Source organism: Meriones unguiculatus, chromosome 9, assembly GCF_030254825.1.
Source record: "Meriones unguiculatus strain TT.TT164.6M chromosome 9, Bangor_MerUng_6.1, whole genome shotgun sequence".
NCBI lineage: Eukaryota > Metazoa > Chordata > Mammalia > Rodentia > Muridae > Meriones > Meriones unguiculatus.
In genome coordinates this window covers 12,174,182-12,199,999 of record NC_083357.1, presented here as the reverse complement: position 1 = coordinate 12,199,999, position 25,818 = coordinate 12,174,182, and the positions used below count along the sequence as shown (strand labels likewise).

At 39.0% G+C, this 25,818-nt stretch overlaps 1 protein-coding gene across 1 annotated transcript in view; it reads right to left on the bottom strand.

Moving 5' to 3' along the window:
• Positions 1 to 668: 668 nt before the first annotated feature.
• Positions 669 to 25,818, bottom strand: part of Glud1 (glutamate dehydrogenase 1) — a 37,334-nt gene continuing 12,184 nt past the window's right edge. The window contains exons 2-13 of the mRNA XM_021635989.2: positions 22,241 to 22,321; positions 20,627 to 20,682; positions 18,364 to 18,427; positions 14,308 to 14,402; positions 9,804 to 9,983; positions 8,600 to 8,737; positions 7,868 to 8,005; positions 7,491 to 7,571; positions 5,659 to 5,782; positions 4,771 to 4,862; positions 3,180 to 3,242; positions 669 to 1,970 (exon numbers count right to left, since the gene is read on the bottom strand). Of these exons, the coding sequence (XP_021491664.1) occupies positions 1,851 to 1,970; positions 3,180 to 3,242; positions 4,771 to 4,862; positions 5,659 to 5,782; positions 7,491 to 7,571; positions 7,868 to 8,005; positions 8,600 to 8,737; positions 9,804 to 9,983; positions 14,308 to 14,402; positions 18,364 to 18,427; positions 20,627 to 20,682; positions 22,241 to 22,321 (1,232 nt within the window). The 3' untranslated portion in view covers positions 669 to 1,850. The remainder of the gene's footprint in view (positions 1,971 to 3,179; positions 3,243 to 4,770; positions 4,863 to 5,658; positions 5,783 to 7,490; positions 7,572 to 7,867; positions 8,006 to 8,599; positions 8,738 to 9,803; positions 9,984 to 14,307; positions 14,403 to 18,363; positions 18,428 to 20,626; positions 20,683 to 22,240; positions 22,322 to 25,818) is intronic.

Here is a 25,818-nt window from a genome sequence, read left to right as displayed (position 1 = left end):
ATCAGACAGGGCTCTTAACCTCTGAGCCACCTCTCCAGCCCCGACAGTTATTTTTCATGGCTAAATAAAACTCCATTATATATCCATTCATTCCCTGATGGGCATCTAAACTGGTTCCATCCTGGCTATGGATGTGCAAGTATCTCTGGTGTGTCAACTCAAGACTTCTTTGGGTATATTCCTCAGAGTCATCATATAGTAGTTCTATTTTTAATTTGAAAAACTTCCATACTATTTTTCCCCTTATTATCTTAAGTAGCTGTTAAATTCTGTAACTAACTTGATTCAAACAAAACTTTTATCTCAAAGACACCAGAAAAAGGTAGGTGTGATGGAAACAGTCTGGTATAAGAGGCAGGAAGATCATGAGGAGTTCAAGGCTAGCTCCAGCCAATAGCCAGTTTGAGGCTAGCCTGGGCTATGCAAGACCTTGCTTTAAACAAAAAGTACCAGAAATTACACACTAGTATGTTAACTTCACACACTACAGCCTCTTTCCCAAGAACCGCCATTCTAGCTTAATAAAATGAAGTAAAAAAATACTACAGGAATAAAATTTGAGCAGCTCATAACAGATAGAAGTATTATAGGTATGGAAATTTCTGGACCTCAACTATTATTTTATACTAAGAGATTATCAACATGAAAACACAGAAAAGAATCATGAATTTTGGAAAAGGTACACTTTTTTAATAACTGCTTTTATCGCCAAGTTAATCACGCAGTTACAAAGTAGTTAGAAATTTCTGAAAGGGTATTGTTAAAAAAAAAAGTGTTCATTCTTATATAAATACTATCTGGCATTTCTGCGGAACACTCCTATTCAAAAGCCCTGGCCAGTAACTTTCCAGACAAAAGTCAACTCCGGGCAGTGTCCAGCCCGCTGTTAGTGAAGCGCTGTGCAGAATGCAAAGCCTCGGAAGAAGGGGACACACAGGTTGGGCCTGGCCACAGGCTGTGCATGAAGACTGCCAGACCGCAAACATGGAGGCCAAGATTTTTTTCTGGGACACTCTACTTGACTTACGGTTCAATTATTCAACACAATAGATCTCCAAATGGGAAGAACAAGTAATTTTCATGGTAAAGAGATTACTGTACTCTCTGGACTGAGGGTTCCCAGGAGTCCCTAGCACTTGCAGGTATGAGGAGAGTGTCCCAAAGTGCTACTTTACTTCTGCTGGACAACAATGTAGGGCCATTAAGCTACAAATGATACAGTTTTATGTTATAAAAAACTAGCTTCCATTTATTATGTTTCTCGGCATTCACTGCTTGAGTCAGGGTTAGGCATAAGTGATTAAAGGCAATTTTATTACAGCAGCATGTACTAGTTTTATTCTGAAAGAATAAAATACATGAGAAATAGCTTTTATTTTTGTCTGCAACTTAGAAAACTGAGTTATTTTGTTGATGTAAAATAGCAATAACTCATTTGAGGACCATGCCACCTTTGGAAAATGCCGCACACCTACTTATATGTGCTGAAGTTCCCAGACTTGTCCAGAAATGACTGACTGCTCTTGACTGCCTCCCTGGCAACAGCACTGACCCTGTGGGAAGGAGCCCAGCATAAGGCAGCACAGCCAGGAGGCAGAAACCTTACCTAGAAGCAAAACACCTAACTGGCTCTCTGATACACGTGATTCCTACATTTATACTTATCAACTTGTACATGATCCTCTAACTTAATCTTTCTCTTAAGGGGCTGATTCTGACTGAGTTGTTGAGAACAGTGTCCATTAACTAAGGAGTCACAAGAACAGATTTCTGTGGTTACATATAAACTTGTGACAGGTCTGCAGAAATTATAGGTGAGGAGGGTGGTAAAGAAGTCAGCTGTGACTGGTCTATGTGAAGGTCACACCAGCTTCGTTGTACACCTTGAAGACTTTCTCAATGGCATTAACATAGGCAGCTGTCCTCAGGTCCAATCCCAGGTTATACTTCATGGCAGTGCGCATGATTTGCTGAAACAGAAGAGAAAAGGCAGTGAGATGACCTGACTGAGGTCAGGATATGAACACAAAGGTATGTGTGGAGGTCTGGTATTAGTCACCTACCCCATGACCAAGGAAGTATAAGACTCAGATGGCCAACGGCAAATGACCACAGCAGAAGAAATGTTTCTAGCAGGGAGGACTAATTCTCTGGAATTAATGGAGTTGCTACTGTCCAGGGAAGAGCAAGAAATGACTTCTAAGAACTACAGATGTGAATGGTTTCTCTGCTGGTTAAGTTTCCTGATATCTGGAAGGGGCTCAGATCACATACTTCGTGATTGTCTAAAATAACCGAGAATGGGAAGTAGGAACATTTTAGATTTCAGTGATGACATCTACACAGCCTTGTGACTATTCTACAGGCTGATGAACTGTATACTTTAAAGAGGATTCTGTGTATACCATGTGCATGCACACCCTTCATGTGCCAATGTACATGTCAGAGGAATACTTGAAGGAGCTGCTTCTCACTTCCTACCATGTGAGTCCCAATGACTAAACTCGGATCATCAGACTTGGTAGCAAGTGTCTTTGTCCACAGAGCCATCTTGGCCGACCATTTTAGTGTTTTAATTATATCTCAATTAAGGACTGCCACATCTTCACCAGAACCTGTCTATGCTGCTTCAACCTGGAAATCCAAACGGACAGAATTTGATCGAGAAGAAACCAGTCTTTAGTCCTAGTACTTGGAGAGGCACAGGCAGGCAGATCTCTGTGTCAAAGACCAGTCTAGTCTATATTGAGAGTTCTAGAACAGCTAGGGCTACATAGAGAGACTCTGTCTCCAAAAACAGACAAACAAACAAAAAACTGTTCTCAAACTGTGTTAAATTTAAAGCCCTGGTGTAAAAAGAGTCCAAATGTTAAAAAAACAAAAACCAAAAGTCAAAAATTCTTACTTAAAACAAATTCTATAGTAAGGCAAGCTTTTGGGCTATTAAACGATCAGCATTCTAGTCTGGCTAACTATCTTTTTGGTAACAATAATTGGCCTAACTCTGCTTGATTTCTTCCTACAGCTTGGTAAACACTTAAGATACTGACAATAATGGTACATGTTCTTCTGTACTAAGTAAGGACCAGGTAACGGTACTAACAACACCATCTGCCGATAACATGGCCTTCTATGCTTCATGCTATTAACACAAAAGCAGCTACCATCTGCACACATACCCTGGCAGATCTCTCCATTGTGTATGCCAAGCCAGAGTGCACGATGTCTTTCTCAGACGCACCCTGTTAGGAAAAAGAACACTAACTTAACAAAAACACAAAAACGCTTCGTGTCTCTAGAAGAGTACCACGGATTAACTTGATATGCAGCAATTTGGAAAAGATATAATTTCAATACTATATCAATGTATACTAGCAAGCTAGACAAAACATATTTTTCAAATGCAATTTAGTTTTAATGATATTGGACAGCAACAAAACCTCCTAATATCACAATTAAAATAAACACAAGAAAGAAGCCCTAGGTCAAGCACGTAGTCAGATTAGCACCCTCCTCTCAACACGTTCTCCACAGCTGATGAGCACACTCACCACGTATCCAGGTGATCGGGGCCACCAGACACAAAAAGGAGAGTGGCTAAAGCTGACAGCAGCTCTGGAACAATCTTCCTTGTGTACCTAGTGGCCCCAACTTTAAAGCTGGAGGACCTAAGATATTTTGTTTCTATAGACTCTATTTAATATCTTTCCGGGAGAAATTTCTTAAAAAAAAAAAAAAAAAAAAAAAAAAAGCTAAGTATAAGTCATTATCACTCCTAATGTGACACAATACAGCCATGCAATATATATCCTCAGGTGTGAGATTAAAAACTTGAAGTGGGTTACCAAAAAAAGTGATCTGCTCTGACTAGGCATGTAGTTCATGCCTATGACTCCAGAGCTTGGGAGGTGGATGGAGGAAGACCAGAAACTGATCCTTGGCCACCTGTTGCAAAAACCCAGTCATTTATAAGGAACATCTTGCAATTCATACATCTAAAACAGTTATATTTGTTTGGTTCCATAAAATTAGGGAGACAAAACAAGCTGCTTTACAGGCAGAAGAGTAGCGTTTCTTCCACTCAGTCATCAAACACTTGCTGAGGAAAAATACTATGTCCCAGGTATGTTTAGGCATTAGGGACAGAGCAGTGAAAAAAAAAAAATTAAAATCCTGTGTTTTCAAGGAGTGTGCATACATGTATGTACATATCAACACATATATACAGACTTGAAACTAGAAGGCTAAACAGATGTACAACTTTTTGAGCTTTTTTTTTGAGACAAGGTATCCGTGGCCCAGGCTGGCCTTAAATTCACACCAACCCTCTTATTTCTGCCTCTTGAGTTCTGGGATTACAGACTAAGTTCTTTTTGTAATGTGTACACACTATTGTTACACCCTGCCAAGAACTGATCGATATTCTCTTCCCTAATCTGTTAATTTTATGTGTTCATACAATTATTTTGTATTTTCATAATTCAGTCTCATGTTTACTTTCTAATTCTGGTTCTCTGAAACTTAAGTTATAAAGTGTGTATGGTAATCCTTCATGATTGTGTTGAATCACTGTCAAGTCATTTGCTGTACTGCAAAAAGAACCCAAGACAGAATTACTTATTAGCCATCATTTTTAGAATGAAATGAATGATGAAGTATAATAACATTATACAATTATGGTTAACATCTTTTGATAATACTCTATTTAATCTACCTAGCTTGAGAGCAGGGAGCATGTGTAAAGTGCCACTCTGGTGTTACCACACTCACCGATATCCTGTCCTGGAACTCAGCTGTGGGGACCACAGGAATAGTTCCTCCATGCTTTCCAAATTTTCTCTCTAAACTCTCTTGAACAGACACTGTGAAAAGCCAAGACATCAGAGTAAGATACTGTTAATTGAGGAGGGAGAAATAAATGTAGAACTTAAAGTAACTCTAACTTATGTATGTGTAACCACTAATGGCACAGAAGGGTTAATCATTGAAGACTCAGTAAGGAAAAGCCTGCCAAGTTCCTATAGAAATGTGAATTTAGGTCACTGCTCTGTTTCCATAACACCCATCACTAGCTTTTTCTTCCCTTGGCTCTGTTAAAAAGAAATGTTGAGGGAAGAGAAAAGGACAGAGAGGAACATTTCCAGAGTGGCAGAGTACTGGGACACAGTTGGAGGTCTTGGTTTCATTTCAGCTGGATGAGAAAACTTTAACAGTTGAGTTTACTCTGGTCAAATAAAAACCATTACCAGAGGACTCAAAAAAGGGTTTCCACACAAGGTTAGACTTCTTTTAATTAGTGAATGAGAGAACGGGTTTCATTAGCATTTTCATAGATGTTAGCTAGGACTTCTCTGAGAGCAACTAGAGACAGACATTAGTAAGATCAGTAATGGGGTTCATGCTTGCAAAGACTTTACAGTATCATTAATTTATAGATTATATTTGGGGAAAACAAGATTATAAAATAAAAAATTGACTATAAACATTTAAGACCATTTATAAAAAAAAAATGTGTACTTTTGCTCTACGGTCCAGGACATATAACTATCTTCTGTTCTTAGGCAAAGGTCTCTAGGATTACCAGGAAAAGATTTCCTAGCTCTGTTTTTGGTTCAAAGCACAGTTTTTGGAGACATAGACAAGATCCTAAGAACTTACTGAGCAAGTGGTAGTTAGAGTCCCTTTCGTATTTGAAGGTCAACCGGCCATAGCTGACATGATTTAGATTCTTTAGCCACTCAAAATAAGACACTGTCACTCCTCCAGCATTTAGGTAGAGATCCTGTACACAAGATATGATATGGAAAATAAAAAAAGAAACTTTTATTAGAAAACAAGGAACCCACATACAAACATATATATGTATGTGAACATGAATGTGTCATGGTGCACACCTACAGGACAGAAGACAATGTCTGAGATTTAATTTTCTCCTTCCCTCATGTTGGGCTCAGGGACAGAACTCTGGACACCAAGCTTGGTACTTAATACCTTTACTGTCTCAGCTCTCTTGTTAGGCTTAGGAACTCAATTTCAATACAAAGGTGGACTAAACAACTGTGCTAGATAGTTTTATGCCAACTTGACACAAGGGTTGGGATTAAAGGTGCACTTGCTCACTCTCACCACGATCTCAGACTAAACTGTCTGCTCACTAACCAGTGGACTCATGGTGCCTTACTAGAAGACAGCATTACCTTTGCCACCACCTAAAAACAGCTTATTTCAGTTAAGTGAGATCTCTCTATCTATCTTTGTTTCTTTTTTAATACATGTTTTCTGCAAGGAGGGCTCTTCAGGGTTGATATTAAGACCCAATAATTCCTCTATTTCAGCCCAAACCCTGAACACATATTCCTTGTAGTAGCCAAAAAAACAAACAAACAAAAAAAAACAACAAAAAAAAAACTAAAACACCAAAAACCAACCAAATAACCAACCAACAAAAAACCCCAAAACTAAACCAAACCAACAAACAAACAAGAAAAAAAAAAAAAAGAAATGTGAGCTGGGCGCGATGGCTCATGCCTGGACTTAAAGAGGCAGAGGTAAGCGGATCTCTGTGAGTTTGAGGCTAGACTGACTGGTCTACAAAGTGAGTTCAGGATAGCCAAAGCTACACAGAGAAATCCTGACTCAAAAAACCACAAACAACAACAAAAAAACAAAACAAAAAAAGAAAAAAGAAAAAGAAATGTGTATGTGTGGGTATACAGGTACCCACAGAGGCCAGAAGGTGTCAGTACCTGAAGTTTGAGGTACAGGCAGGTTGTGAGCTACCCAGTGTTGGAGCTCTGAACTTGTAAGTGCACTTAGCCTTTTAACTGCTGTGCCATCTCTCTAACCCTAAGTTTTTCTTCCTTCTTTTGTCCCAGTAAAGCAGGAAGAGACATTCAAAATGCATAAAGTTATGAATTGGGTTAATAAATTTAAGAATTTAGCATAGAATTGTATTTTTAGCACAGTATGCATTTAACATAACTGTTTTTGGAGGGTTACATATATTCATATTACAGAGGGAAAAGTGTTCAGGACTAAGAGAAAACTGGCTGGTGCTTCCCATCCCAAACCCCCCTTTTCTGGAGGTGCTGGAGATTGAACCCTGGACTTCATGTGTGCTTAGGCCAGGACCCTACCACTGAGACCCTGACCTCAACCTTGTTCCAATATATTTTCTTAAAAGTAAATAAAGATTAGAAATTTACCATAGCTGCTGGGTGGTGGTGGCACACACCTTTAATCACAGCAGTGGGGAGGTAGAAGCAGGCAGACCTTTGTGAGTTTGAGGCCAGCCTTACCTACAGAAGAAGTTCCAGGAGAGCCAGAGCTACAGAGAAACCCTGTCTCGAAAAAACAAAACAATACAAAACAAAAAAGAATTTGCCACAACTCGTGACACCAGTGGGTCCTTTCTTCTGCCAGTTGCTAGCAAAATAAAAGTATGACTCCCAGAACATATAAAAGCTGAGGAACACAGACAGGTGACCTACTGGAATAACCATGATGTTCCTTTCCAGGAAAATCTTATCAGCCTCTGGAGTGGTCGGTCCATTGGCACCTTCAGCAATGATCTGAAAGAGAATTGGGACATGCACAGATGCTAGGAAAATCCTCATAGGAAAACATGTGGGTAAGGAACTAAAGAAAGATGTAATTTCAGTTAAAATTGAATTGCTTTACGAAGTGCATACAACTACCTTTTATTTTTCTATTTCTCTAATTTTAAGTATGTTTTCAAACTGGTGATGGTGATATAAACCACTGATAGGACTTCTGTGACACCTTAATGCCTTTGCACAGATGATGCCGACACCCTAATGCCCTTGCACACTGATGATGCTGACTTTGGTTTTCACAGTGGCTTTACCTTGGCTTTGACTCTGGGCGCGTTGGATTTGGTCAACTGTTTCTCGCTGGCTGCAGGGATTAGAATATCACAGTCAGCCTCCAAGATGCTTCCTTCATAGACCTTGGCTTTGGGAAAGCCCAGAATTGATCCATGTTGCTGTAATTGATTGGAAATCAGAATTAATGGCTGCCAAAAGAGTTTAAATGCCAGCTTTAGTGCCCACTATACAAAATCTGCTATTAAGAGCTCTTTGGGAACCAGGAACGGTGGCCCACGTCCCTGCAGCATTAAGGCTGTGGAGAGAAGGCGAATGCTGTGAGTTTGAAACTAGGCTGGGCTACCCAGGGAACATGAGGCCAACAAAGTGTACACAGCAAGAGCCTCTTTCAAAAACATCCTACCAAATACTTAGAAGGCAAGAGGCAAAATGACTAACCTAAGGTTGAAGAATAAAAACCCCATCCCCATCACTTAAGGTTCCTACTACTACGACTGATGAGCTGCGTTCAAGGACCCAGGATCCATACAGTGGAAGGGGAAACAACTCCTGAATTTGAGCCCTGGGACCCATATGGTAGGTAAAAGGAGCAAACAGACTCCTGCAGGTGGTCCTCTGACCTCCAACTGTTTGTCACAGCACATGAAGATGTAACAAAAAAACAAAAACAAAAACAAAACAAAAACAAAAAAAACAAAAAGAATCTATTCTCTGAAAATTTAAAGACTTACTTAGATATCAGAATAACATACCAACTTGAAATCTTCCAGTTCTTTTGGGTCAATACCATCTGGATTCCATATACTCCCATCAGATTCACCAACACCAACACATTTAGCACCAAAACGATGTAAGTATCTCATAGAGTGCAGGCCCACATTACCAAATCCCTGTGAAGAACAATTATGTACGACATGGACTTGGTATAGATAGTATGAGTCATTCTGGCCAACATAAATACAGTTTATGTTATGATACAGTTTAGAAACAAGTATCAAAATCCTTCTGTAGTGGCTTAGAAAGTGATGGTATTTGCCACCAAGTATATTCTGATGATCTCAGTTCTATCCTAAGGACCCATACAGTGAACAGAGAGAACCAACTACTACAAGGTTGTCCTCTGTCTCTATGTGTGCTGTGCCACACAGATACACAAATACAAACAAAATAAGCAAATATATATATATATATATTATAAAAGAAGCAATGTACTGAATGGCTTCTTCGATGACAGATTTCTTTCTTCCTTTCTTTTTTTTCAATGACAAGTTAAAAAAAAAAATCTGAAACCCAACCTTCTGTTACCTATGAGACTGAGCCCTGAAAAAATTTTGGTGAGAGACCTTACATGCTTACAAGGAAATGGCAATGGAGACAACCCACATCAGTATAGTCAGAGCCCAGCAGTCTTACGACTGTATGTATACAGGCATGCTACTATTCTAAGGCTAACTAAACTAAGTGAAATACATGCTGACAGATGAGACAATTCAGGCCAATGTGAAAATATTTCTAGCACGCTTAAAACATAGCCCAAAAGAAGTTGCTAAGTTGTGTATTTAATATCTAAAAGAAAATAAATTGGGTCTAATTCTATGAATCATATCAAGGTTAAAAAACAAAACAAAACAAAAAACCTAGATGTTTCACTTTGAAAACAACCATTCTAAAAATCTAAAAGTTCTTAAAGAATCCAATGTTAGTGTCATTAACTGGAAAAAAAAATCTTTAAACTTTAATGTATATCAGTTATTATGAAAACAAAAACTGGGGGCTGGTGAGATGGATGAGTGAATAAAAGCATGTGTGCTCAAGCCTGATGACCTCAATTTAATCCTTAGTATTTACATGGAAAAACTGACTCCTGCTCTGACCTCCAAAGCACTCTGCAGCAGGAATCTTCCCATGTAAATAATGTAAGTAGCAGAACAAAACAAAACTCCCAGATTGCTTTACCTGAACAACAAATGTCTTATCACCAAACCCTGGTGTCATTCCTAAAATGCTCATGTAAGAAGCTTCATTGATGAAGTTTTCAATTCCATGGAAAACACCACGGCCAGTAGCGGAGATGCGCCCATGGATGCCTCCTTGACTGATGGGTTTACCAGTAACACAGGCGTGTGCATTGATATCCTGTAAGAGAGGGCTAGAGATATAGCTCACAAGTAAAGTGCTTGTTTAGCGTGAGTGAGGCTTGAGGTTCAACCCCGGTGCCATGTTAAAAAAAATCCTGTGAGAAGAAAGAAGTCATAATTTAAAGGAAGACTTTATATCTCTTGAGACATGTCACTGCTTGAACTTGTGATCCTTGTCTCAACCTTCTGAGTGCTGAGATTATGGCATGTGCCACCATACCCAGTGCTAAATCCTGTTTCTATGATCAAGCCAATAAAACAAAGCACATTCTTGTTAGCTAAACATATTTTTATTAAGAGTGTGTCCATGTTGGTTGCACTGCCTGCAACGCCAGGATTTGCTGAGGCAGGAGAAGCTCAAGTTCAAGCACACCCTGGTTATACAGTAAGACTGCTTCAAAACACAAGGGTGTGCAAATATGAATATAAGTGACTCATGTAAAGTTCATATTCAACAATGTTCCCAACTTTCTGTTCTAATAAGGTAGGCTGTTTTTCCCATACAAACAGTTTAGGAATTTAGTGTTACACATACATAACAATATCATGAACACAGATATAGTTCAGCTTGAAGCTATTATTACTCCTTCACTGAAAAACTAAGCCACATGAAGTTAGGGTACACATTTCACTTGAAAGTGCCTTAAGATTGTTAAAACATAAACAAAACCAAAACAATACAGAACAGAAGAGGTGCTGTAATTTCTTGGATAGAAATATACTGTGTTGTACTCTATCAAACTCATTTTGAAATTTAATATGTCATTAAAAGAAAACAAAACAAAACAAAACAAAACAGAACTGGGACTGGTAACAGACACCTATAATCTTAGCACTTGGGTTGGGAGGCGGAGGCAGGAATATCTTTGAGTTCAAGGCCAGCCTGTTCTACATAGTGAGCTCCAGGCCTGCCAGGGCTACACCTTGCCTTACTCAAATAAAGAAAGAATTTCTAAAGATGATATTACAAAGAAAATCTCAAAACCGTGTTATGGGCAAGACGTAGAAGCCTGTGCATTTGGTAGCACTAATAGATCTGTAAAGGAGTGACTCCAATCTTAACACCTACCTTTTTACCTTCTTTCAGTTAAGACTGTACATGTCTTTTTGTTTACAAAGAGGCATGGTTAGTAAAATGGGGTCTTTGGGGCTTGGGCAGATGGCTTAGTTGGTAAAGGACTTGTGCAAACATGAAGATCCCTGGGGCTTGCTGGCTGGCAAGTGTAGCCAAAGTTGTGAGCTCCAGTCCAGCAAGACTGCCTTAAAAAATGAGGAGAGCAACAGCAGAAGACAATGTTGTCCTTGGGTCACACATACAGATATACACACACAAAAGAAAAGGGGAAAAATGGGTTTGGGAGGGTTTCCTTTCTTAAGTACTGGACAGTATAACAGTGAGCAGAACACTGGAATACACACATCCATTGACCCCTAAACAGAAGAAATGAGGCAGTATGGTCACACCTAAATCAACAGATGAAGGATGAGCTTTAAACTTGCTTCAAAAGCATGCCTGCTATGTGAGTTAGGTTAGGAACTGCAATGACGTGATCAACTTCATGCCACACCCCGCCCAGAAGTCACCTGATCATTACTCCTATTTTTAACAGAGAGAACTTAGAATTGTATTACTTGTACAGTTACCAACAAAAAAATGAAAATAAATTTGAAAATTAGACAGTCTAGTGAAGCCCTTGAAATTAGTTTTCCCACAGCTCTTTCATGAATAATTAACACCATGAACACAGAATTGCAAAGTTAGTGCCAAATGGTTCTAAATTGTGGAAATGCCAATGCTGGGGCTGAAGGAAATAAATAGCGTGTGAGGTCAGGCCTGGTGCCAACTGACTCCCCAGCATACCTAATGGTCTGGGAACCCAGGAGGCTGGAATCATTTCCCCCAACACCATATTAGGGATAGAAGACCAATAATGATAGCTCCTGGGTCTCTAGATTTCCTATCAGTTAAAGACGGAAGGACGTTTACCAGCCTTATCTAAGGGTTATTTGGCCGAGCCTCGGAAAACTTCATGCTGCCACAGCTGTGAAGCAGCTGTAAGTAACCTGCCTGCTAGCTTGCAGTGGTCAGTGCAGAGCTCCACTCCCAACAAGAGAGCACAACTAGTGCTTTCTAACTTTAAAAGGTGGCAGGCAAGTCGGGTGTGACAATGAAGGCTCAAATCCCGCTGTGACAAACTCAGCTCTCGGGGAGCCTGAAGCAGGATAGCTTTAAGTTTCTGTCTAAACTGGCCTACACAGCAAGATTCTATTTCTTAAAAAAAAAAAAAAAGAAGCAACAAAGGTGGAGTGGTAGCCCAACTCCAACACCGCTGCATTTAACTTCATACATGCATGGGTGGGCAATTTTTTTTTTTAACTTAGTAAGGGCTGCGGATTGTTCTGTGTGATTGCTTCCTTACATATGGGGACGCTAAGGCAGACTCCCAGCCCATGAAGCGGCGGGTGAAGGAGGCAGGACTAAAACTCAGGTGGCCTGCCTGTGCTCCAAGGAGGGTGGAACACTCCTCCAAAGCCTCGCTTCCCACCAGGACCCTGGGAAGATGCCCCTCACTACCCCAGCCTTTTCCTCCCATGAAGGGCTGCAGTGTTCTTACATGGTCTGCCGTGCACACCAATGAGTCTGTGGCTCATATCCAGCTAATAGCCAGACAACAACAAAAACCCTCTTTTCCCAGGCACCAGTTACCTTTCAGACAGTTTTCCTTTGCTTCTTTCCAGTGCCACTTCTCTTAGCTGGAGGTTTTACTTAATGTTCTATTTCCCTCCTTTCATAACCTCCTGCTGTCTGGGATCTTCTATCTAGTTCTCAACAATTCCATCTCCTGCTACACACAGAATGAGACACTGATTATAAGCTTTTCATGGCTTCCCTATTTTTCAGGACAAAGCTTGTAAGTCCTAGCTGTTCTCAACAGGCAGTGATCTGGCAGGAGCTCTTCAGTCTTTTGGATCAGTCTCCTCTCCTGACTGGTTCTAACACCCACCGTCCCACTTTTGAAGCTCACCTGTCTTCTGTATTCAGGACTTTCTAGACACTTCTTTCTGACGTCCCTCCCCGAGGAGTCTTCAACTGTCAGAGCTCAGAACATTTCTTAAGGTCTTAACTGACCCTACTTCCAGAGGCTCTGGTTAGGCTCCACTAACCTTTTTTTTATGCTTCGAAACAGTTTCCACATTTATGCCAGTTATGCACACACCGGATTTCTACTCAATGTAAATGAATTTTTCCTGTCTTTGGTTTTTTGAGACGGGGTTTTTTTGTGTAGTCCTGGCTGTTCTGGAACTTTCTCTCTGAACACTAGGCTGTCTGCAAACCCACAGATCAGCCTTCCTCTGCCTCCAGAGTACTGAGATTAAAGGCGTGCTCCACCACAGCCCCCAAATCTTCTAACCCGGCTACTTAACTTCATGTTCTTGTGTTCTCTCTGTCTCAAAAATAAATAAATAAGCTGGGCATGCCTTTAATCCCAGAACCCAGGAGGCACAGGCAGGCAGATCTCTTTGAGTTCAAGGCTAGTCTGGTTCCAGGGCAACCAGAGTTACACAGAGAAACCTTGTCTTGAAAAACAAAACAAAAAAACCACTCCTTAGTTTATAGATGTTTTGTTTCTCAGGGCTCCACAGCTTTCAGAGATGATGTTGTTCTCTGGTTCCTGGGCTGTGGAGACAGGGCTAGTGTCATGTATATGCCTAGTCTTCCTGAAGGATGGGTCACAGCAACGTCTCTTCACTGTCACGTAAAACCCACACTAGGGCTTGACATCTGTTGTGGTTCACTTACCTCTTCCATTACCTTTACACATGCATGTCTTACCTGCGATCTCAGCTGCTTTTCTTCCTCTTAGCCCCAAATCTCCAGATGTTGAAATTAAACCATATTTTCAAGGTCCAGCCCAAATATCCCTTCAAAAAGACCTTTTTTTCAGAGCCCAGAACTCTACCTTTATATCATCACACCATTTTCATACCTTACTTAGCTCACATGCCTTAGCTCCTCTTTAAGCTAAATTACTTTAGAGGGGAAGGCAGAACTGAATGTATCAACTAGTGTCTCAGCAAGTGAGTTGCTTGGGAAGGGTCTGGGCTCAGTGCCCAGTATAGGGCAGCATGTAATCAGAAACCCAGTTCATGATCACTGTGCTTGCAGTTTCAGAAAGGAGAGAGGGCAAAGTAATATGCACACCAAATAATGATTAAATGTGAGATGAGCCCAGTGGTTACCGACTTCTCATTAAAGCAGATGAGTTGTTACTTCTTGTGGACAGCGATGCCGGAAGCCTCGGGTTTCAGTGGATACTCACATAGTGCCCTATGGTGCTGGCATAGGTGTCAGCGATCCAGGACATCTCCCGCTCACCCGTGCTCATGTCTGGGGCAGGCACATCAATGCCAGGACCTGGGAGCACAGGAAAGGGCAGTGTGCCAGTTTTTAAGATAAACTTATCCCAAACATAACGATGCTTGCAATTCTCTAAGAGAACAATGTCACTGTGGCCAGAAAACTTTAGATCTCATTTTGGTAACAAACTGAAGTCATAAAAATACTCATACAATTTAATATTTCTTCTCTGTGAAGCTTGTACACAAAATGTTATGTTGTTATTTCTTCTGTTGGAATCTACTCTGTTGTATCTGGAAGTCACCTATGGAAAACAGATATGTCACTCCTGGGACTTTCAGGGTATGGCACTGGCAAATGTTCCGTGTCTGTTCCCTAAACTGTAATTAGAGATAATGTACCTTTTTGACCATTATAACAAGATCGTTGTGGTTACTGAGTAGACCCGTATGAAACAGCTCCCTACTGGCTAAAGCCTTCTCACTAAGTAGAAAAAGTAAGGGAAAGTGACACTGCTGAAATAAGTGTTTATAAAGTCTGTGATGCTTTCATTCATGGAATACTTCTGTTTGACTTATTAGCCAATGGTTGATGTATGTAAGATTTCCAGGCTCAGCTTTTAGTTCACTTTGTAATTACAAAGTATCAGAATAACACTGGCTTCTGGGTAAAAACAGTACCACTGCTGCTTCTAACACCACTGGATATGAACTTACTGAGCAACACATTTGGCGATGCTACTCCAACTGTAAAGGGTGAACTGTGTAGAAATATTCTTAAAACCAAAAGATAAAAATAATTATGATACCAGGTAAGTAAGGTAAGGCATGGCTACACAAAGAAGTACTAAATAGCCATTAAAAATGTTGATTTAATGGTTCAGAATTATCATCAAATCCACCATGTGGAAAAAAGTAGGTTTCATATAGCCACGTATGTTCTCATTTATGCAAAATTCTATACTCTGTTTCTTCCCCCCGCCCCCACATGCATGTTTCTCTAGAGGTGTACGGGTATAGTAAGGAGATCTCAATAACTTGTTTACTATACCATATTCTGGGGTTTTAGCATTGTAACTTTCTACAACACACTGTTTGAATTGTATCATATATTGTTTCCATAAAAATAAGTTTATAAACGCTCAATTTATTAAGTCCATCCATAAAATAAAGCTCTTCTTAAGAGCATACAAATTCTAAAATCTTTAACCAACAAAATAAGTATGCCTTTTTTGCTTTCTAGGGAACAATCCAAGACACTAATTTTTTGAACATATTGTGATATAGTGGATACAAGATTGGCACAAGAAAACCTTTAAGTCAAGGTTCAAGTTTTATGCCCCCACCCGATCTGTCTCTCCATCCATACCCTCCTCGCCTCTGTTTTTTAGGCATCTTTAAGTCTCAGGATATCTAACCTCTATAAACCTGATTTTCACATAGAACTTTGATCTGAAGGGCTGATATTTTAGCTTCATCCACTGATAAAAGGTTCTTCTTGTCTGGTTTGCTTACTTTCTATTTCAAGTGACATACTCAGGCTACAGGTTAATACAATTTTGCTTAACCATATTTCTTTCCTAAACTACACGGGACATAGTGCTAGCAGGTCTGTCTAGAAATATCTATGGCATACTATCCTACTTTTCAGCAACATTACTTGCTTTCAAATAACAGTGTGAACTGGTATAAGTCGGAGGTTTAAGAGTTTGTTAATCAGAAAGACATGATTGTTGACTGATACATTTGCATTTCACAAGTTTCACAAGGAGGGCAAGGACAAAGTCCACGAAAAATTTAGCCTAGGCATGCTAAGGGTAAGAGAGATTTCCTACTAGGTTCATGAATTCCTGCTTCAGACAGTCTCAATCTATGGGGATGCACAGATCACAAGTAATTCCTGCACTACAGATACACCCTTAAGTCCATCTTGTTTGAAAAAAATCAGATTCAACAGAACGTGCACATAAAGGAAGAGCTGAAATCAGGGTAATGTGAATGTATGGAGACATGAGGGAAAAGAAAGAGAGCTATGAGAAACCCGCAGGGCAAAGTTACAGTTGATAGGATCCATCGAAACATACAAAAGGAACAAACATTCCCAAGCTTTTCCAAGAATCTAAAGAGGGAGGAACATTTTCCAATTTATTCCATGAGGCTGGTATTACTTTATTACCAAGTCTGGACAAAAAATAATCCTAAAGTGAGAAAACAATATCCAAGTTTAAGTTGATAATGTATAGAAATAACTAGCCATACTGGTCTACAAATGTTAAGCTTCATTATATCCTCTAGTACAGGGACAACACACTATATTAAATGTTAATATTTTGCCCATGTAGATTTGATTATAGAAACTAAGTTTGCTCAAAATAAACCCACAAACAACCAAAACAACCCCTCAATAAATCGCTATCCCTTATAATAGCATCAAAAAGACTATGCAGTCGTCTCTAGTATTAAGAAGTATGAAGCAATGTTTAAAAAAAAATAAGAGGCTCAATAAGTAGAAGGATGACCATGTTCATGGATTAGAAGACTTAATCTGATAAATATGGCAACCCCTCACAAAATGCTCTACATATTCAAAACAATTCAAAGTCTTAGTTTTTCTCCTCCACCCCACCCCACCCCACCCCACCCATAACCCAAGGAATCTGACAAGTTGATCCTAAGTGCACAGAGTTAACAGGTTAAGAATTCAGAGTCAAGTCTGAGTCACATTGGAGAACTCTGGAGGAAGGGAAGTGAGAAAATCAGAGTTTGAAAGGCTGGCTGCATGCTACAAGCGAAGGGGCCAGATTACTCATATTTAATGTTTGCCTTCTTTCAGAGTCCCTATGAGTCACTTTTTAACTTTTGGAATTGTCAAGATTTACACCTAAGCTGGGAAAATCTCTCGATGGCAATAAATACAACTGAATGAAATCTAAAAAAACTTAAGGATGTTAAAATATAATTAAGACTTTAGGCTAAGAGCAAACATACTATTTAAATAATCGCAAAGCCATCACCAGGCTGGAATGTGATTTCAGTTCATCATCTTGAAATCAGAAAGCATCTCTGCAGGCATGAATGAGGTGTTCATTAACTTCTGTTAGCAAAATGTTCTTGTGCAATGAGGCACAAGTAAAATTCATAGTAATGCTCATGAGGCATACCAAGAACCTTAATGACTTTAGACCAAATTTTGTAACATTCTAGCTTTTTCTATATTCACTCCTTTATTAATTCATTTATTTCATACTTTGTTTCCTAAAAACAGAAAATATATAGCTTAATTTCATAGGAACTTGTTACTTCTGGAGAAAACATGAAAGGAAAAGACAAGGGTAGGGAAGCAGAGTTGATTATAGTTATGCCCAACCCCATTTCAGCCAGTTCTCCTTTGTTTGACAGTCTACTGAGTAACCTTACTTATTTAAATAAAGCTTATAAACCAAGAAATATAAGACAAACTGTTTAGAAATCAAAGAGTAAATAACATGTACACATCACAAAGAATATTCATATCTCACAAAGAATTATGAGACAATAAAAAATACCAAGCAAATGGAAGTACCCTTAAGAAATGCAGCAAGCTCTGCAAAAGCTCCTATAACTAGCATGAGCACTCCTCAGACAGTGATGGTGAATGCATGGTGAGTACATCAGCCTCACTGTCAGCTCCCAATGACTTAATGGATCAGCTAATGCATATTAAAAAAACATTAGCTTCAAAAGACAGATTTTTTTCACGTGTTAAAAATACTGTTATAAATCCAATATTTAGTGGTCTTGTCCAGTAGGAGGTCTCTCCTTAGTATCCTTGTTCCATATTGCAGTGAGAACCTGAACCTGCCTACTGGAGATGTGTCAAAAATAGGCCAATGTAGGTCTATGACATCTATAATGAAACTTGGTTTCTAAAAGAGAAAGGACATCTATATTCAGGCACTTTATATAAGCAGGAGTTTAATCAAGACCATTACTTTTTAGGTGTTTCCACTTTATACTGAAACACATAAGGCAATACATACCAATAAAACCCTTCTTTGCCAGCTCCATAGTGAATCTTCGTGTAATCTTTTCTAATTCATTATCCTATAGAGAAAAAAAAATGACAACAGTGAATAGCATTTTTACATAAAAATCAAATGGAAAGAAGATTTTTATCATATTTTCTACATAAAGGACATTTCTACATCCCTTCATATACTCCCCAGTACAACCTGTACAGCTAGCACTTCTGTTTACTTTTTTGATACATGGTCTCACTATGTAGCAGTCTAGGCAGACTTTGAACTCACTATGCATCTCAGACTGGCTAATCCTAGTGTGAAAAAATGATTTTTTTGTTTGTTTGGTTTTTGAGACAGGGTTTCACTTTGTTGCTTTGGCTCTCCTGGAACTTACACTGTAGCCTTGAACTCAGAGATCCACCTGCCTCTGCCTACCAAGTGCTGGAATTATAACGTAGTAGAACACTTGTTTATGTGAGGACTAGTATGTGAGGACTAGGGCCTGAGCTCAGTTTTCAATCCTGCATGTGTGTATGTGTATGTGCACATGTGCATGGTCAGGGGGAAGACATGTCTGAATTATTTTTGAGAGTCTTACTATGTAGCCTTGGCTGGCCTTGAACTTGCTTTGTAGTCTATATTGGCTATGAAAACTCAGAGATCCACCTACATCTGCCAGGTGCGGTATCTCTAATTCCATCATTGGGTACACTGAGGCAGAAGAATCTAGAGACAAATACAGGCTAAATAGGTACAGGCTATATAGAAAAACTTTATCTAAGAGAAAAAAATCTGTGTAAAGCAAAACATGACGGTGCATCCTACAATCCCAGTACTTGGGAAGTTAAAGAAAAAAAGCTATCCTAGGGTATACATAAGTAAGTACTAGGTCAGCCAAGGTTTCAAAGTGATATCACCCCCAAATCTCTCTTCACGCAAAACAATTATATCTATATAGACTCTGTCTATATAGATATAATTTGGTTTTGGTTTCTGTCTCTCATACGCAAAACAATTATATCTATATAGACTCTGAGGTGGTTTGAGTAAGAATGGTCCCCACAGACTTATGTGTGTGGAGTGGCACAGTTAGAAGGGATGGCCTTGTTAAAGTAGGTGTGACCTTGTTGGAGGGAGTATCACTGTGGAATCGGGTTTTGAGATCTCATGTGCTCAAACGAGGCCTTGTGTGGCAGTCTCCTGTTGCCTGTGGACCCAGAAGTAGAAATCTCAGTTCCTTCTCCAGCACCATGTCTGCCTGCCTGCTGCCAAGCTTCCCACAATAATAATGAACTAAGCCTCTGAAACTGTAGGCCAGCCCAATTATAGGTCTTCCTTTATAAGAATTGCTGTGGTCATGGTATCTCTTGAAAGTAATAAAACCTAAGATATATGCCATGCATGGGTCATGCCTGTCCTTTCATTTAAATGTTAAGTTTTGATATGGGTGTGATACGGCTCATGCCTATAATGCCAGGTCTCAGGAGGATGGCAGAGAATTTGAGGTCAACCTGGGTTATATAATGAGTCCTTGTCTCAAAAACAACATCACACGCGAAATATGTGAAACAGAGTTGGGTTTAACACTGATGTTTAGCATAGGCATGAGAATTAAGAAAAAGGCAGTCCAAAAAGACAAGACACATCTGAGAGCATGGGTGTAGGCTTCTTAAGGAGTTACAGAAATAAAAAAGACACACCTAACTGTGGATGATATGATGCTTAAGGATCATCAAAGGTGAATTTCAGAGAGAATAAAACCACAGTTAACCACTGCAGCAACCAGTTTTAATTACTTTGGAACTACTAATAGAATAAACATGATTTTTACTAGATTCGTTATTTGTTGCTAGCCCAAAACTTCCAAATTAAAACTTCAGATCAAAATCTTATTTTCTGCACAGCTCCAGCTGTATTAGAATTTACTATGTATGTAGATCAGGCTAGCCTTGAACTCAGAGATCTGCCTGCCTCTGCCACCCGAGTGCTAGGATTAAAGGCATGTCCCACTGTGTCTGGTTTAAAACTTGAGATCAAAAATTTTAAGAACATTTTAAATGCCTATCAACATGAAAATATTAATTACTCATTAACCAAGTAAGAAAAAGACATCAATGGCAAACAACTATGGCAAAATACATCAACTAGCTAATTTACAATTCAATAGTTATTTGCTTTCCTATTCCTTCAAAAAAGCAATGGAAACCATTAATTTCACTGGCATGAGAAACACAAATTTAGGTCCTGTATGTGTGTGTACAAACACTAGTCGGATACTTACTGTATAGTTTTTGGGATTGATCTTAACACCTGCTTTAGCGCCTCCAAATGGTACATCTGAAAGACAAAAATGAAAGAGGTTTTTCCGTAAAAAGCTTAAAAAATATAAATACAGAAAGCATTGCCTAATAGAGGGAGAGCAAATCTCATCTCAAGTGTTTGTTTTAAGTGTTTCTGAAGTATTCTTGCATTTCAGATTTTAAATTTACATATACACAATTAGACTTCTTAAGGATGGGATACAGCCCTAGACAAAAATTTTATGTTTCATAATAACAAAGTCTACAGATAATGGTGTGGGACATTTATTTTACTGTTGTCTACATTTTGTTTTTGTTTGCTTTTTTGTTTTTCAAGACAGGGTTTCTCTCTTTAGCGCTGGCTGTTCTGGAACTTTCTCTGTAGACCAGGCTGTCTCGAACTCAGTGACCCACCTGCCTCTGCCTCGCCAGTGCTGGGATGAAAGGCGTGGGCTGCCACTGCCCAGGCTGATGCCTGCTTTGACGACAGCCCAGCACACAGGGTCAGGTATGGAGCTTTCTGCTAGAGGCTTCATCTTGGTGTTCAGTTTCAGATTCTGAAGCAGTTTAAATTAGGAATTCTCAACTTTTATTACAAAAATATATGACTTTTAATTTTCAAAAATTCAAAAAATAAATCTAGTACTGAAGCTATAGCTTAGTTGGTAGAGTTCCTGCCTAGTATGCACAATGCTTTAGGTTCAATTCTCACCATCACAAGACAACACAGATGTTAAATTTGAAATGAAATCTTGCTGAACAGGTATTATAATGCCAGCCAGGGGTTAATTACATTTCATCAGTATTCTATTACTTCTAAGAGAATACACATTTACTTTCCTTCTATGGTTTAATCTTATTTATAGACCATGGTTAAGCATTTAAAACAAAGATCCAATAAAATTTTCACTGTTAGGTTTGGAAATGATGATAAACCTATTACTTTAATCAGCATGTTCTCCTTGGTCCTATATATTGCATTACATATTGCTATGTGAATAATCTATTTGACACACAAACATACATGCAAACACATTTAAGGAGTGAAACCAGCTTACTCTCCCTATAGCCTCTGAAGAGATTTTAAGCAGAAAAATCTGTTCTAATTCAGAAATGAAGAAGAATATTAAATCATATTTAAGAATTAAAAAGAAAGAAAAAAAGTAAAAAGAGTAAGCCAGGTTTGCGACACACACAGTCAATCCCAGCATTTGGAAGGCAGAGGCAGGAAGATCTCTAAATTCAGTGCCAGAGTAGTCTACATAGAGTTCCAGGCCAGCCAGGGCTAAATAGTTGAGGCCTTATTCAATAAACAAACAAACAAAGCCCTTTACAATGGCAAAAACAGTTCTGTTACACACACACACACGCAAACATCCATGCACAGGTAACAGAACTTATAAGCTTGGCAATTGGAGTTTGATTCTAGGAACCCAAGTAAAGAATGCAGAAGAGAATCAACTCTACAATGTTACCTTTGAATTGCACACATATCATTATAAACACAATAATAAAATGTAATTAAAAAAGTAACGTTGTACATAAACATATTTCCCCAAAAAGTTATTTAGGTATCAGCAGAGAGGACCACTTACCAACCACTGCACATTTGTATGTCATTAAGGAAGCCAGAGCTTTCACTTCATCCACACTCACATCAGTGCTGTAACGGATTCCTGGTGATAGTCATTTAAAAAAAGGGCAAAGAAAAAGTTATTTTTAAAACCAACTTCTGGTAAGTTAATAAATAGCTATAAATTGAAAATGTCCAAACCATTTATAGTGTATAGACAAGTTATTTCTTTTCTTTTTTAAAGATTTTTTATTTTATGTATATGAGTGCTGTCTTTGTGTGCACCTGCATGCCAGAAGAGGGCACCAGATCTCATTATAGATGGTTGTGAGCCACCATGTGGTTGCTAGGAATTGAATTCAGGACCTCTGGAAGAGCAGCCAGTGCTATAGTGTATATAGTCTTGCTTGTCCTGGACTCCTTAGACCAGGCTGTCCTAGAATTCAGTGATCCGTCTGCCTATGCCTCCCTGAGAGATGGGATTACAGGTGTGTAACACTTGAAATATTTTATGTATAAGGACACCATAAAAACGCAAAAAGAAAATGCTGCTAATTAGACACCCAAAAGGAGTTACATATGGGCACCAAATTAATTAATTTAATGTATTCTGAAGCTAAGAGTGGTCATGAAGCCTAGGTTTGCTTAGAAAATATTCTTAGAAAAAGATTTAAAGACAACTAAAACATCCTCTCTGCCCTTAAGGGATATTAAGCAATCTATCTATCTATCTATCTATCTATCTATCTATCTATCTATCTATCTATCTATATCTATATATGAATAACTCAGTAGAAAAGAATAGTAACTAGTTTCACAAAGACAAAGACAAAGATTATCTCCTGGGGTGAAGGCAGGGGTGAGAGGGCTTAGTGAGCAAAAAGTGTTTGCTGTGAAAGCCTGACAAACTGAGTTTGATCCCTGGAAGCTAATGGTGAAAGAAGGGAACAGATTGCTAAAAGGTATTATACGCTCTTTACAAATATGCTTGGGCACATGTGACCACACTTAAGACACCATACACACAAAGAATACAACAAATTTTTTTAAAGTTATCTGTAGGGTGTGAAGAGATGGCACAGCAGTTAAGAGTACTTACTACTTTTCCAGAAGACCTATGCTTGGTTCCCAAGACTCTCATAGCAGCTAACAACTACCTGCAACTCCAGTTCCAGGGGATTCAATTGCAGATGTGGTATATAAACCAGGAGATGTGAATAAACAGATAAGACATATACACATAAAATATACACATAAAATAATACACATAAAATAAGAATAAAAGCTCAAACATTATCTCTAATCGATGTCTAAAAAAATCAAATCAAATCACAAACAGGGTTTCAAATGTCCAAGGCTGACTTTGAACTCTTGATCATTCCAAGCAGTGAGATTATAGGGCTTCTTATACTATTTCTTATGCTGCATTTCAGTTCAGGCTTATTTTATTAATTTGAGGCCAGCGTGGGCTATACAGAAAATTCCAGGTCAGTCTGGACCATACAGTGAGACCCTATATACCCCAAATATATCCCTAGATATCATGAAAGGACTAAAATAGAATACTGTAAAGCATCAGGTCCTAAGTCAGGCACGGTAAAGCATGTTGTTGGCAATCCCAGCACTCCAGAATCATGGATAAAAAACTGACATGAACTTGAGTGCAGCCTGGGCTATTCAGTGAGTTTAAGGTCACTCTAGGATACCTATATCAAATGAAACAAAACTCACTGAAAGGTAATCCAGGAAAATAAGAGTTCATAAAGAAGATGAAATAGTTTTTATAACAAAATTTGCTTAAATGCTAAATGTATTTTTTTCAAATTACCAAAATTGCTATAAACTAACATATTAGTGAAAACTATGTCAAAGCAAGAAACTCAGTTTAGTGCCCTGTCCAGAAGACTAGCCTACAGCACCAGGAGAGGTGACAATACTGCTCTTCACTGGGAATAAGGGCTGTGGTACTTTTAGCATAGGGCCCTGAACTGTCAGGCCAGCTCCAACTACTGATTACTACCATCACAAGCAATTACAAAGGAGCAGAGCAATTTATAGGCAGACTCTTTGCTAAGGCTGGTTGTGAACTTGCCATTCTCCTGTCTCTACCTTCCAAGTTCAGGGATTAGACTGTGAAGTAATTTACTTTTTAAAAAGGTCTATTTTAACAGAAAACTGTACATATGAATTATCTTAGTTTTATTACTTTTCAACTGGTAGAAGTGTTAAAGCAAAACAAGCAACCAAGAATTATTGTTGAGTGTGGTAGCGCTTGCTGCAATCCTAACACTTAGGAGGATGCTTTGTGGCTAGTCAGGATTAGTGATTTCCAGGCCAGTCTGAACAATACAGGGAGACCTGTTTCAAAAGCCAAAAATGTAGCTTAGGGTACAGCAATTGCCTAGCACACAAAAGGCTCTGTGTTTGACACCCAGCACTGCAAAATAAAGAAAATAAACAACAAAAATGAATGCCAGTGAGATGGCTCAGCAGGTAACAATGGTCACTACTAAGCATAATTACTTGTCTTCAATCCCTGGAACTCACATGGTAGCAGATAACTGATACACATGTGCTGTGGTATCTAATATATACAAATCAATCAATCAATCAATCAATCAATCAATCAATCAATCACAACAAATAAAGAACTATAACCTCTCCTCTTACATGTATCACTTTAAACTATTAATGTCCCTTTATTACAAAAGTCTTGAAAAGATAACAGCCAAAAATTTAAAGTATAACAATACGCATCTCTGCTGAGGATCTATAAACTTCATGTTAAAAAAATATTAGTAAGGTGGTGGTGGTGCACACCTTTAATTCCAGGGCTCAGGAGGCAAAGGCAGGCAGATATGAGTTCGAGGCCAGCCTGGTTTAAATTGAGTTCCAGGACAGCCAAGGCTACATAGTGAAACCCTGTCTTGAAAAACAAAACAAAGCAAAACAAAAACCCAGACACATGTTTCCAATAGATGGAACTCGGGAATTCTTGTTGGTAAAGTGAAGAAAAATTTCCTCAGCTACACCCACATGGAATTATTAGTCACACCACAGGCATTTTTTTGCAGACTATGAACTAATGAGAAAAATTCTTCTTTTTTTTTTAATATTTAATAGTTTTTGTGTGTTGGTGTAAGAGTGTTAGATCCCTTGGAACCTTGAAACCGGAGTTACAGACAGTTGTGAGCTGCCATGCAGGAACTGGGAATTGAACCCATGTTCATTTGGAAGAGCACCCAGTGCTCTAACACCGAGCCACTTCACCAGCCCCATGAAACTTCTACTGGAGTGAGACATGGGAGGGGTGTCAGGAAAGCAGTGTAGTGGAATAAGCCCTGGAGCAGACAAAGGTAGAGCAAGAAGGGTGCAGAAGTAATGAAGGCATGTTACCTGGGGTCAAGAACTTTTTTTTTTTTGGTAAACCTTCTAACTACTCAATAGTACACAGGTGCTTTTACCTCTCCTGGGCTAGCAGGTACAGCGGTATTTGGCTAGACAGTCATGAATAACAAAAGATCTCAGAGTAAAGCCTAGTAAGACAAAAGATACCCACACTCCAGGAAAGCCTAGTGGGATCCAAACTGAAAGACAGTC